Source organism: Ochotona princeps, chromosome 6, assembly GCF_030435755.1.
Source record: "Ochotona princeps isolate mOchPri1 chromosome 6, mOchPri1.hap1, whole genome shotgun sequence".
Taxonomy (NCBI): domain Eukaryota; kingdom Metazoa; phylum Chordata; class Mammalia; order Lagomorpha; family Ochotonidae; genus Ochotona; species Ochotona princeps.
Window position 1 is genome coordinate 35,115,136 of NC_080837.1, and position 13,632 is coordinate 35,128,767.

Below are 13,632 nucleotides of genomic sequence, written 5' to 3' on the forward strand. Positions count from 1 at the left end.
ACCCACGAGGGAGACCCGAAAAACCCTTCCCCCAAGCCCCTCAGTTTGAATCCGAAACCGGATCCGTCTACTGTGTGGGTGGGAAAGGGTGACATTGCCCAAGCTGTTCTAAACTTCTGGCTCGAGCCCAGCAACCCCTCCATCTCTCTAGGGGCGGTGGCCCCTGGGGACAACAGAGGAACAAACAGAGAGAGGCGAGGAAGACAGGGAGACGGCAGCCGGCTAGAGGAGCGCTGTCTGCCTCAAGGTCACCTTTTCCTTAGAATCAGGAAGAGGGCCGAGGCGCCTCACCTGCGCTCTCCCAGCAAGGTTGAGGAAAGAGTCCCTGAAAGCAGACAGGGAAACGCTCCTACCCTATCTTGTCCTGTGACCCCCGCCCCCCGTGTTGTCCCCAAGTCTGGAGCCCTCCTATTTCCTGCAGCCCTCGCCCCCATTTCTCAGGCTCCCTGGCTTCTGTTTGCTTCTCCCAACCTCTTCCCGGCCCCTACTTCACCTCTTCACTTCTCTTCCTCTTCTCCAGGCTCCGCTCAGCCTGCTGCTGCCAGAGCTCCCTGAGTCCTTTTGAGGGGGTTACCTACCTGCCTGCTGGGCAGGGCCCTGGGCGTGGGGATGGGGTTGGGCCAGGAATTGTGTGTTTCCTTTTCCTCCTCTCCTCTTTATTCCCTCTGTGCAGCTCCCAGTTCCTGGACTGGAAGGGGAATATAAAATGAGGTAAAGGGTGTGGTAAGACGACTGGGTGTGGAAAGGAACAGGCAGACACAGGTCTCCAGGCACCCCTTGTGCTTCCTCTCTGCTCTCTCCCTAATGCTGTCTAATCCCCAGCGCAGAGGCCAACGGTGTTCAAGGGCAGCAGGGAATCAGGGAATCTCCCCCACCTACTCCCTGGCCCTCTCCTCTGTCTCTTCTTGAAAGGCACATTGAGATCTCAGAGGGTTTTGTTTCCCTTTGGACTTTTGTCCTTTTGTCTCCTCACTCAGCTGTCCTACTGAGGTTCTTGGGTGTTTAGGAGGGAGCATTTGGGAGAAAAGAAATATCCTTTATCTTGTTTTCTGGCCCCACTCATGAGATTCCAGGCACACTCTCGTGTTCTTCCTACCTTCCTCATCTGTAGAAGGCATCCACCCCCTTTTGAGCTCTTTTTTTTTTTTTTTTTTTTTTGGCTTTCCTTGTGATAGGAAAGTAATTATCAGGGAGCAGTGCAATGGCTCAGCTCGCTACTCTTCCACCTCCAAGTGCCAGCATCCGATATGGGTGCTGTGGTTCATGTCCCAGCTGCTTCACTTCCAATCTGGCTTCCTGCTGTGGCCAGGGAAAACAGTGGAATCTGGCCACATTCTTGGGACTCTGCATCTGCACTGGGAGACCCAGAAGAAGCACCTGGCTTTGGATCTGCTTGGCTCTAACTATTGTGGCCACTTGGGGGAGTGAGCCAACAGATGGAATATCTTTCTCTCTGTCTCTCCTTCCCTCTGTAAATCTGCTTTTCCAATGAAAATAAATAAATCTTAAAAAAAAAAAGTAATTATCAGATACCTGGCAGATTTCTGCAGTTGGAGTGTGGTCGCCCTTGAAGATACAGAAAATTGCTACCTGTGTAGCAGGAGCTTATTACCTAGGAGAAGTAGTAGCTGTGAGTAAGGAAATATAATTACCTGGAATGGGTGCGTATTTACCCAGGTAAAGGAGCAAGATAATCTTCCAGAGCAGTGGGTTGTTATTTGATTGAGAAGATGGTTGCCAAGCTTAAGCAGATAGGGGATGGAAAGAAGAATTACAGAAAGAGGAAAAAAAAAGGTCAGGGGAATACAGATGCTACTCTTTTGGAGAGTAGTTGCTCAAATTTTAACAACTCCACTGAGGAAACACGTGGATTTGTGTACTTATTTCTTGTGAACCGCTGGCAGACACATAATGTATTAATGGATTCTTTGGGTTTAAATATTCTTACATTTATTTATTTGAAAGCCGGAGTGACAGAGATAGGGAGAGACAAAGAAAGGAAAGGGAGCGAATTGGGCAGACTATTCCATCCACTGGCTCGCTCTTCAGAAGCCCAGCACAGCATCCGGATCTCCACGCGGATGACAGGAGCCAAGGCACCTGGGCCACCTTCTCCTGCCCTGCCGGGTGCAAGAGCAGGGAGCTGGGTCAGAAGCAAAGCAGCCAGGACTCACAGCGGCACTGCACATGGGGCCGCAACACTGCCCCCAGTACTCACTCTGACAAGATTGTTCTAGGAGCAGTGGTGTGGTGCAGCGGATAAAGCTGCTGCTTGTGACATTGATATCTGGACAGGTCATAACAGATGGCCCAAGTGTTTGGGACCCTGCCTCCCAAAGGGGAGATCTGGATGGAGTTCTTTGCTCCTGACTTCAGCTTAGTACAGATACAGTTGTTGTGTCCATTGGGGGGGGGGGATAAATCAATAAGTAGAAGATTTTTTCTCTCGTTCTTTCTCTCTCTACTGTTGCTGCTGCTCTGCCTTTCAAATAAATAAATATCTTACAAATTGTTCAATACCTTATAGGAAGTGATTATATATGCTATTTGATTCATTTAATAATAGTTGTCAATGATAGTTGATATTTTAAGACAGTTTACAGTGGGCCTGGCACAGTAGCCTAGTGGCTAAAGTCCTCACCTTGCATGTGCTAGAATTATATTTGGGCGCTGGTTCTTATCTTGGTGGCCCCACTTTCCATCCAGCTCCCTGCTTGTGACCTGGGAAAGCAGTCAAGGACGGCTCCTGGATTCAAAAAGAGTTATTTATTTTTTGTTGGAAAGTCAGATATATAGAGAAGAGGCGAGACAGAGAGGAATATACTCTGTCTCATTCATTCCCCAAGTGGCCGCAATGACCAGTGCTGTGCCAATCCCAAGCCAGGAGCCCAGAGCCTCTTCCAGGTCTCTCAAATGAGTGCAGGGTCCCAAGGCTTTGGGCCGTCCTCAACTGCTTTCCCAGGCCACAAGCAGGGAGCTGGATGGGAAGCGGGGCTGCTGGGATTAGAACTGGCACCCATAGGGGATCCTGTTGCATTCAAGGCGAGGACTTCAGCCACTAGACCATGGTGCGGGGCCCAAGAAGTCCATTAAAAAAAAGCATTTTACGTTATGGAACTTCTACATGTTTTATTTTGTTCAGTTGAATTGGATTTTTCCAGTGGATGATTAAAGATAGACTCTACCTTTTCAGGGTGATGGTGATGACAAGAAAAGTTCAATGCCTAGAATGTGCTATAGTTTTAAGGGTCAGAGTGGTGCAGGGGGCATGAGTTAGGGAGCCTGTCTTACCGGTCAGTGCAGTGAGGCACCTGATAGGAAAAGGGGGAAGATCATTAAGGTTGCTGAGAAGGAACAAGGACCTTGGAACTGTGAGGCTGCAAGGACAATAATCTTATCTACCTAAGGAACATGCTTGCATGTAATCAGTACCCTCAAAACTGGATTTTTAATCACTTCATTCTTACGGATGAGAAGTTAATGACTTGCCCAAGGCCCCACAGATATTAAAGGTTAAGCCAGCATTCAAATCCAGCTCTGTCTAGTTCCAAGTCTGGAGGGTAAAGGAAAAACATGGTGGGGAGATAGAAATGACTTGCCCAGTCTTGCACGCCCATCATTTTCTCCTCTGCTTCGTCAGTGAGGTCTCTCTCTTCCCTCCCGTAACTGTTTTCGTTTGCTTCTCTGTTTATATTGTGGTCTCTAGTGTCCCATCTTTTTTCCCCATCACTCCTTTTTACATGTTAACATTTTGGACCGACTTTATTGGGTCTCTGTGTATATCATAGCCCTAGTTTGTCTTGCAAAGCAAATAGGAGGCGATGACACAAACTTGGCTTTTTCCTCGGCATCTCGCTTTCTGTCCCTGTAGATCTGCAAGCATCTGTTCCGTGGCGACGCAGTAAGAAATCCTCGGAGGAAAGGAGGTGGGGGGGGGAAGCATCAGGTTGCAGTCCCTCCCAGGGCCACTAGGGACCACCCTCCTCCACACAGAAGCGCCGGCCAACGCAGCCTGACTCTGCTGCCGGTGCGCGCCCTCTGCTGATTGGCGGCGCCGCCAAGGCAGTCGCGCTTGGATTGGGCCGCTGTCAGGTGTCGCTGCCGGCAGGTTCGGCTGCGCGCGCGCGGAGGGAGGAGGGTGAGTGCGGGCCGGGGGCGGCGGGGGAGTGGCTGTGGGGGGCCGGGGGCGGAATCCCCGGCGGGTGGGCTCGGTACGTGCCGAGCTCCGGGAACCGCACCCGGGCGGCCGCCTTCCGACAGAGGCCGGCGGAGAGGCCGAGAGGCGGGCAAAGGCTAGTGGAGTCGGGATGGAGGGCGGCGGTGTTCGTGACCCGGAGCTGCGTGAGGAGAGGACACTGGCGCTGGTCAGCGAGAGGACAGCCGGGTGTGTAAGGGGTAGGGGGATGCACCTGAGGAAGCGAGTTGGTGGGACGTGCGGGTGGTCCTGCCTGAGGATGGAGTCCTCAGGGGCGCGGGTCTCGGAGGGAGCGAGCGGGGTCCGCGAGGAGGGCTCCGCGCGTGAGGCGTGGGGGGCGCGGGCGGACGAGGCTGGGCTGGAGGAGAGAAGGCACTGCCGGCGGTCCCTGTGGAGGGAGCGTTAGCTGTTGCCAAGTGTGGTGACTCAGGGGAGGGTTTGAAGGACTGTGCAAGAGTGGGGGGACCGGTGAGTAGGAGGATTAGTTGGATTAATTGGATTAGTTGCCCGGTGTTGGCTGGGGTGGGCAGTCACTGCGGAGAGTGGTTAGGGAAGTTGGTGACGAGTCGTTATGGCAGGCAGTAGGAGCTAGTTGATCAGTGTCAGAACGGGACTAGGTGTGCAGGATTAAAATTTGCATTAAGGAGGAAGTGGGGTGGGAGTGGAGGTGTGTGGGCGTGGGGGAGGGGGATGTCCGCCGTGGTAGGTGAGAAGGAAACAGTGTTTGTGCTGGCCTGAGGAGTTTTTCCTTGTTGGAAATATCCCTGACTGAAATTTGTGTGGATTTTCCCCTTGTCTGCGGATGTAGCCCTCCATCAAGCGCAAGGTGCTTTAGGGCGTTAGGGTACCACGCACGCAGCTCTAACTTCCCAGACATACCGGAGTAGATTGCTTTACATTTCCTTCCGCCTCTTCTCCAGGTTCCAGTTAACGGAGATGTTCCTGACAGTCGGCCTCTGCTAGTCTTCCATCTGTTCCTCCTTTCCTTCCTTCTTCCTTCCTTCCTTGCTGCTTCAGGCCGGAGGAAGGCTGCTGCCCTTTAACCCAGTATTAAGTCTGAAGTTTTCTTTTGCAATGAAGTTTGGGGAGAGAACATAGGCTCTGGAAACACTACATTAAACCCCAGCTTCTCCCAGAGGTGCGCCTAAATAAGTCGTGGTGTGGTTCATAGCTATTTCCGTCAGGCTTCTATTTCTGCTTTGTTAACTGTGAATTTAGACCTTTTAAAATGTCGCTTTAGCCTCGTATTGGTGAACAGGTTATTCTTCCCGTTTTCTATTGTTTGTACCTTGTTCTGTTACAAAATTTCAAGAACATGACTGCCTTCAGCTGGTAACAAGGAGTTAGAAGAAAAGGACAGTGAGTTCAGAGTCAGAGATAGGAGAGAAAGCCCCTGCTTCCCAGAATAGATAAAAGAATGTAATAAAATTCTAATTGCTTGAATGAAAACAGGAATTTGGGACTGCCACAAGTCTTGGAAATTGGGTCAGATCTCTAAAAAGGAAATCAAAGGAAAAGCCTGTGAGTCAGGAGGGGGAGTGTATATATGAGACTGGAGGGCCCCCGTGAAGTGTTGAACATAGAGAATGTTGTGCCATGTGGTGGTTGAGCAATAGAGACACAGGCGGGCAAGACTGGAAAGGTTGTGGTTTATATAAAGGTCACCTGTAACTTACTTTCTCACCAAAGCTGGTAATGGAAGTGTCGAAACATAGATGGTGTAATTATCGAAGAGTCCTTAAGAAGTCCATAAGACTAAATTAAATTAATTGCTTACTTCAGGAGTTTGTGGCTTTTGTCAGAGTCATCTGTCAGTGTTTCTGGGAACTTTCGGAGACCATGGAAAATTGCTGATGTGTGACTCAATTTTATTTTTGGAAAATAATAACAGATACTGTGTCCTTAACAATTCCCTCTGAATAAATGCTAACCTTTAGCGCATTTGCTTCCGATCTTTTAAAAAATCGAAGTGAACATAGACAAAGTTGTAAAGTGCCCAGAGACTTTCAGTTCTACTCTTCTTTCTCCTCAAAAGTAGCCATTGTCAGGAATTTGATGATTTTCTAATTCATATTTTTATACTTCTATTGTTTGCACTGCCCTGAAATATTTTTTTTTAGTTATACAAGTACAAATGAATTTTTACCAAGTATATATTTCTGCAGTTTCTGTTTGGAAACTGTTTGTTGATTATGTATCACTTTGAATCTTTTTTAAATTGCATTTAGTCTGTCATTTCGATGTACTGCATCATATTTATCCATCCTTCTACTCATGAATTGCTTTGAGTTTTTCCCATTGTGCACAGCAAGATTAAAGTGAAGAATATCCTTTCTCCTATCTTCTGATGGAGGGGAGGCTCTCCACCTTGGCACTATGGACATTTTGGCAGGATAATTCTTTGTTGTAGTAGAATACCGTAGACATTTTAGAATTCTTTTAAAGATTTATTTAGTTTATTGGGAAGGCAAATTTACAGAGAGAGGGAGAGAGAAAATGGTCTTCACTAGCTGATTCACTCCACAAATGGTTCAACTCCCCAGAGATGAGCTGATCTGAAACTGGGAATCAGAGACTCTTCTGGGTCTTCCATGCTGGCGTAGGGTGTCATGGCTTTGGGCCATTCTCAACTGCTTTCCCAGAACACAAGCAGGGAGCTGAAAGGGAAGTGGAGCAGCTAGGACATGAACTGGCACTCATATAGGATTTCAGCACCCTAGGATGGAGGATTAGGTTGTTGAACCATGGGGCAGCCCCCAACATGGTAGAATGTTTGACAGCATTGCTACCCTTGATTCGGTAGATGCCAATAGTACCTTTCTTGTTAGGATAACCAAAAATATGTCCTGCTCAATGTCGTGTATGCATCAAAATTGCAACTGGTTGAAAACCACTGCTTTAAAAAAAAAAAAAGAAACAAACTTTTAAAAAATAGAACAACAACCAAAACAAAACAAAAAAAGAAAACCACTGCTCTGTTTGAATGCAGACGTGGAATTACCAGCTTGTTCTGATTCAAGCTCAAGTCTCAAAACATTTTTAACTGATATGGCTTTTTCTTTTGTTCTTTCTTTTTTTTTTTTTTGAAGATTTTATTTTTTTATTGGAAAGTCAGATATATAGAGAGGAGGAGAGACAGAGAGGAAGAGCTTCCATCTGTTGAGTCACTCCCCAAGAGGCCCCAATGGCCAGAGCTAAGCTGATCTGAAGCCAGGAGCCCAGAGCCTATTCCACCAGGTCTCCCACACAGGTGCAAGGTCCCAAAGCTTTGGGCTGTCGTCTACTGCTTTCCCAGGCCACAAGTAGAGAGTTGGATGGGATACGGGGCCGCTGGGATTAGAACTGGTGCCTATATTGGATCCCAGCAATGCAAGGCAAGAACTTTGGCTGCTAGGTTACCACGCTGGACCCAGCTTTTACTTTTTTAAACATATTTATTTTATTGGAAAGGCGTATTTATAGAGAGAAGATACAGAAAGACTCTCCGTCTGCTAGTTCAATCCCCAAGTGACCACAGTGGCCAGAGCTGAGTTGATCTGAAGGTAGGAGCCCCTTCTGGGTCTCCCACATGGGTACAGGTTCCCAAACTTTGGACCATCCTCGATTGCTTTCCCAGGCCACAACCAGGGACCTGGAAGGGAAGTGGAGAAGCTGGGACATGAACCAGCATCCATATGGGATCCTGGCACATGCAAGGCAAGGATTTAGTCACTAGGCTGTTGTGCCAGGTCCCTAACCGATACAACTTTAAACATAATTCCCGCCCCCTCACCCCACTGTAAGTTGTTGGTGTGAAGGACCTTGGCCTAGTCTTGCACTGGTTTTATAGTACCAAGAACAATAGAGAGAACACTGAGGTTGCAGTCACAAAATGGACTGGAGAATGGTGCAGGAAATGGCTTTATCGTTAACTTCCAAATCACAGCAACACACTGTTAGCTTGAACAGATCTCCTGAACACGGGCATCTGTCTTTCAGGGTAGAATGGGTGAAAGAGAGCAAGCACAGGAATAATGCTTGAAACAGACAGTACCCTTCATACATGTTGAGTTAGTTAATTCTTGGTGGGGGTGAAGATGACGTTTAAAGGAAAAGCAGCTGAGCTATCTCTCATTGCTCTGTCCTTGAATTAAAGCCTTGAGTTTAGCACTACTATGGGGAGGCAGAGAAGGGCTAGGAACATTGTGAAATGAATCCAAGATTGAAATGTCACTCTAGCCTTCTCCTTGTAGGAACCAACAGTAGCTCTCGCCTGAAGAACTGCTTTTCCAGTTTGCTGCCTGGAGTTGACATTGTTTCCTGCTGACAGGATCAGGGCCATGCCAGCACTGTAAGGCTTAATCTCCTGATTACCACTTTCTTGGTTTGGGTGGGATGATCAGGCTCCCCTAGTACCTTTATCATTCCCTCTTCTTCCCCCCCGTTCTCCTTACCCTATCCTTATTGCTAAGGGGTTTGGTTTCTTTGCTGATGAGGTATCCCTTTCTGCAGAACGGGATGAGTGGGCACTCCATTGGGGATGTGGTCATTGATGGCCAATGAAGGTGAGAGCACCACGGCCCATTTCTTCCTTGGATCTGGAGATGAGGGGCTGGGCACCCGCCGAGTAGGCATGAGGACAGAAGAGAGCGACAATGAGCTCCTTGAGGATGAGGAGGATGAAGTGGTAAGATCAGAGAAAGGAATGTCACTTGTTGGGGACCCTGGTTGCACGCAGTTGGGGCTTCACAGCATAGACACACCTGTAAGTTCTTTCCAGATGTGTAGACTTCCTGTCAAGAATAGCCCATTATCCTGGCTTAGGGGATGGAAATAGAGATTGTTTAGACTACCACTCCTTGAACCCCAGCCCTTATGCCCTGCTACCTGTTTTCTCATAGGGCCTGGTTTCCTGGCTTTTCTGCTTGAGCACATATTTTCTACTCTGGCAAGGTTCCTGTTCTGTAGGTAGTAGAATCCATAGATGTGCCCTACCCTAGATCATTATTGGAAAGTATCTAGTACTCCATAGATCCAGGTCGTGACAAGAAGCTGCATTCCAAGGAGATGATACAATGTTTACTGACCTGGGTGACATGGGTTAGGGAAGTTCCTGAGTTCCTGATAGCATTTCTGTCTGTAGCCTCCTGAACCTCAGATCATCGTTGGCATCTGTGCCATGACCAAGAAATCCAAGTCCAAGCCCATGACCCAAATCCTGGAGCGACTCTGCCGATTTGACTACCTGACAGTTATCATACTGGGAGAAGACGTGATTCTCAATGAACCTGTGGAAAACTGGCCGTCCTGCCACTGCCTCATCTCTTTCCACTCCAAAGGTTGGGGTCTGGGCCAGAAAGAGGAAGGGATGGTGGTAGGAATGCTGGTTGGGAAATGAGGTTCTTAACTCTCCTGCTTGCTTAGCCCATCGGTGCGTTCAAATACTCCAGGGAACAGTGCCCAGGAGTTTACTTTCCCAAATCTCATGCGAGTTGCCTATGATGAATTTAAAACCACATCCTGTTGTCAGGACAGCTGTTGGTTTAGTAGGTTCTCTGATGGAATTGAGTCTCTGGAAGGACCCTAAACAATAAGTTCTTTTACTTCTTCCTGATGAATGTCCTGGACTTGGAAAGCTGGGCAGAAGGGTATTTGATGGGTTGGATGGAGAGGGGAGCTCAGTGGCAGCTTTAGTAAGTCTACCTATCTCACTGGTTCCCCACTATATCTTTTTCACTCTGTTTCTTTGATCTGTTTCGTTTCTCCATCCCAGGCTTTCCTCTGGACAAAGCTGTTGCTTACTCCAAGCTCCGAAATCCTTTTCTTATCAATGATTTGGCCATGCAGTATTACATCCAAGATAGGTATAGCTTTCTGTTGACCAGTGGGATGGGTGGTGCTGAGATTTGCCTATTGAGGAAGTATATTCGGGGAGGGGCTGATTCAAACAGTGCACTAAATTTTTGTGCTGTTCCCTACCAAGTTGTCTGTGCCATGTCTTCTGATCTCTGTACAAATGAACTCCTTAGCTTCTCCCCTTAGTCACCCCTTCCCCACCTCTCCCAGCTAATGTATTTGGGGGTGACAGGAGGGAGGTGTACCGGATCCTGCAAGAGGAGGGTATTGATCTGCCTCGCTATGCTGTGCTCAACCGTGACCCTGCCCATCCTGAGGGTGAGTATCTGCTTTGTCCAGTAGGCTCTGCCTTGTTCTCCATGGATGATCCCATCTTGAGGACATGTACTACCCATCTAAGCGGGGCTTTGTTTGTTGGATTATGGGACAGATTAGACTCTGTCTTTGGACAGAGTCTTGAAACTGTTATGAGGCTACTTCAAGCAGCTTGTGTAAATAGGATTAAAAGGTTAGTTTATTTTGGCATAAAAAAAGTTTATTTGAAAAACCATGGGATTGACCCGACGTGATGGCTCAGTAGCTAATATCCTTATCTTGCACTGGCCAGGATCCTGTATAGGTGCTAGTTCATGTTCTAGCTTCTCCACTTCCCTTCCAGCTCCCTGGTTGTGGCCTGGGAAGACAGTGGAGGATGGCCCAAAGCCTTGGGAACCTGAACCTGCATGGGAGACCCAGAAAATGCTCCTAGCTCCTGACTTTGGATTGGCTCATCTCCAGCTGTTGTGGTCTCTTGGGAAGTGAACAAGTGGATGGAAGCTTGTCTTTCTCTCCTTTCTGTCTCTCCTTCTCTCTCTAAATCTGCCTTTTCAATAAAAATAACATAAATCTTTGAAAAAAAAGACCGCAGGATCTTCATATAAGATTATGAAAATGTATGCTATGAAAAAATCATGCAGGTTTAAATTTTTTGCACCAGATTTCTTTTTTTTTTTTTTTTTTGATTGAGAGAGAGACAAAGAGAGTTCCCATCCTCTGGTTCATTCCCCAAATGCGTGCAACAGCCAGGACAGGTCGAGACTGAAGCCAGGAGCCTAGAATATAAGCCAGTGCTGACAGGAACCCCAAGTACTTGAGCCATCACCTGCTGCCTCCCAGGATTTGCATTGACAGACAACTAGAATTGGGAGCCAAGATATGGAAATCTGACTTTATCTTTTAATTGCACTTTCATAATTTTTTTATTTTCATAAATTTTTAAAAGTTTCTTCATATATGGATATTATCATCTGCACGTATATACCATGTATAGATATTTTCATATCTGTTGTAATGATATGTCACAAAAGCTTGTGGACCATGGAAATTGAGACCCAGGGAAATGGGAGTTGGGAAGATTGTTTTGCCTTGGGCCCTGGGAATGACCACACACCCACCTTTCAGAGTGCAACCTGATAGAAGGTGAAGACCAAGTAGAGGTCAACGGAGCTGTCTTTCCCAAGCCCTTTGTGGAGAAGCCAGTGAGCGCGGAGGACCACAATGTTTACATCTACTACCCCAGCTCAGCTGGAGGAGGAAGCCAACGGCTCTTCCGTAAGGTGCAGGGAAACTTTGGAGCACCTGGGGAGTCAAAAGTGTATAAGGGCAAGGATGAGGTTGTTGGGAAAGAAACTAGAGAATTTGTGGGGGAAGCAATAAGATTGATGCAACGTTTTTCTCTTTTTCCTTTTCCCTCCTGAAGATTGGCAGCCGAAGCAGTGTCTATTCTCCTGAAAGCAGCGTCCGGAAGACAGGATCATACATTTATGAGGAGTTCATGCCGACAGATGGCACAGATGTCAAGGTTATGTTGGATTCAGGGAGTAAGAGGTTGCAAATGCCTGGGTGGTGAGGCTGGGGAGCTTGGGAAGCAGATGGAGGTGTCTGGAGAGGAGCCTAGAAAATTGGGTGAGTGTGTATGAGACTGGCTCTCATATTTGGGTTATGATAACAAGGGGAGGATGTAGACATTGACATTGTTATGCTCGGAGCAAAGGACAAGGGAGAGACATGGACATGCTACAGTGGAAATTGTCTCTTGATCTGGAAGCCCCAAGAAAGCCTTCATCATGACACTGCAGTGGGGCATCATAAAAAAAATGTCAGAGCCCTGATTCTTAATGATCAGGATTTTATTTATTCTGACACCAGTCTACAGACCTAGTGCTTATGTTGTCTCCTCGTATACAGGGTGCGCTGTGGGCATACTCAATGATGCTATGTACCTGCAGGTGTATACCGTGGGGCCCGATTATGCCCATGCCGAAGCTAGGAAATCTCCAGCTTTGGATGGGAAGGTTGAACGAGACAGTGAGGGGAAGGAGATTCGATACCCGGTCATGCTGACTGCCATGGAAAAGCTGGTGGCCAGGAAGGTCTGTGTAGCTTTTAAGGTAAGTAAATAGCCATGGGAAGCTATAGAATGAGGAACAGAGACAGGAATGGGGTTCTGGGAAGAAAGAATGGATACCTTATTCTTGCCTTGCATCTTCATCCTGCTGTAGCAAACAGTCTGTGGATTTGACCTTCTTCGTGCTAATGGTCACTCCTTTGTGTGTGATGTCAACGGCTTCAGTTTCGTCAAGAACTCAATGAAATACTATGATGACTGTGCCAAGATTTTAGGGTAAGAGACATAGTCATCTGAGCTGCTGGAGAATGGGCCTGAAGCAAATGGTTAGAAAGTATTTATTTTAAATATTGTAACACTGATTTAAAAGTGGAAAAGAAAAAAAGAAAGTGCTTATTCCCTTTGCCTTCCCAGCATCACAAACCCAGAGATAATTACTGCTAACAGTTTTAGACATAACAGTGTCTTTTTCTGCCTTGTACAAATAAACTATAATTACTTTACTAAATGGGATCATGCTATAATAATGGTCTGCAACTTGACTTAAAAAGATGATCATGTTGACAGCAGATATAGTCTAGTGGTTTAGACACCCCTATCCCATAAGGTAGCCCCTGGGTTGGATACCTGACTGTGGCTCCTACACCAGCTTCCTGCTAATGCAGACTCTGGGAACCAGTAGTGATAGCGCGAACGACTGGATTCCTGCAAGCCCTGTGAGAGACTTGGATTGAATTCTCAGCTTCTGGCTTTGGCCCTGGCCCAGTCCCATTCATTCTGGGCATTTGGGAAGTAACCAGCAGATGGGGAGTTCATTCTCTCTCCCTCCCTTTTCTTTCTCTCCCTTTCTGTCAAATAAGTAAATGGAAAAAAAAATATGAAGCAACTTAAAATGTTTAATTCATTCAAAACATGTAAGGAATGCTGACTCTGGTGTGCATCCATATATTTATCCCCTAGCTTAAGAAATAAAATATTTAGGGCCTACTGTGATAGCCTAGTGGATACATTCCTGCCTTCCGATGGCTGGGATCCTATATGGGCGCTGGTTCGTATTCCAGTTGCTCCACTTCCCATCCAGCTCCCTGATTGTGCCTTGGGAAAGCAGTAGAGGACGGCTCAAACTCTTGGGACCTGCACCTGTGTGGGAGACCTGGAAGAAGCTTCTGACTCTTGGCTTCAGATTGGCTCCGGCCATTGGGGCCACATGGGGTGT

General features: G+C 47.3%; 1 protein-coding gene across 21 annotated transcripts in view; it reads left to right on the plus strand.

Moving 5' to 3' along the window:
* The first annotated feature begins 4,098 nt into the window (after positions 1 to 4,098).
* PPIP5K1 (diphosphoinositol pentakisphosphate kinase 1) overlaps positions 4,099 to 13,632 on the plus strand; it is a 48,678-nt gene continuing 39,144 nt past the window's right edge. For 12 of the 21 annotated variants that reach the window (XR_009245610.1, XM_036495578.2, XM_058665936.1 and 9 more), the window contains exons 1-10: positions 4,181 to 4,384; positions 8,428 to 8,525; positions 8,687 to 8,861; positions 9,318 to 9,513; positions 9,948 to 10,038; positions 10,263 to 10,348; positions 11,471 to 11,625; positions 11,769 to 11,870; positions 12,298 to 12,459; positions 12,571 to 12,692. Coding sequence is in view for 20 of the 21 variants with exons in the window: in XM_036495578.2 (XP_036351471.2) it covers positions 8,715 to 8,861; positions 9,318 to 9,513; positions 9,948 to 10,038; positions 10,263 to 10,348; positions 11,471 to 11,625; positions 11,769 to 11,870; positions 12,298 to 12,459; positions 12,571 to 12,692 (1,061 nt within the window). In the remaining variant the exon portion in view is untranslated. Of the gene's footprint in view, positions 4,139 to 4,180; positions 4,385 to 8,427; positions 8,526 to 8,686; positions 8,862 to 9,317; positions 9,514 to 9,947; positions 10,039 to 10,068; positions 10,349 to 11,470; positions 11,626 to 11,768; positions 11,871 to 12,297; positions 12,460 to 12,570; positions 12,693 to 13,632 lie in introns of those variants that run through there. The other 9 variants (XM_058665934.1, XM_058665940.1, XM_058665950.1 and 6 more) reach the window with 6 other exon arrangements.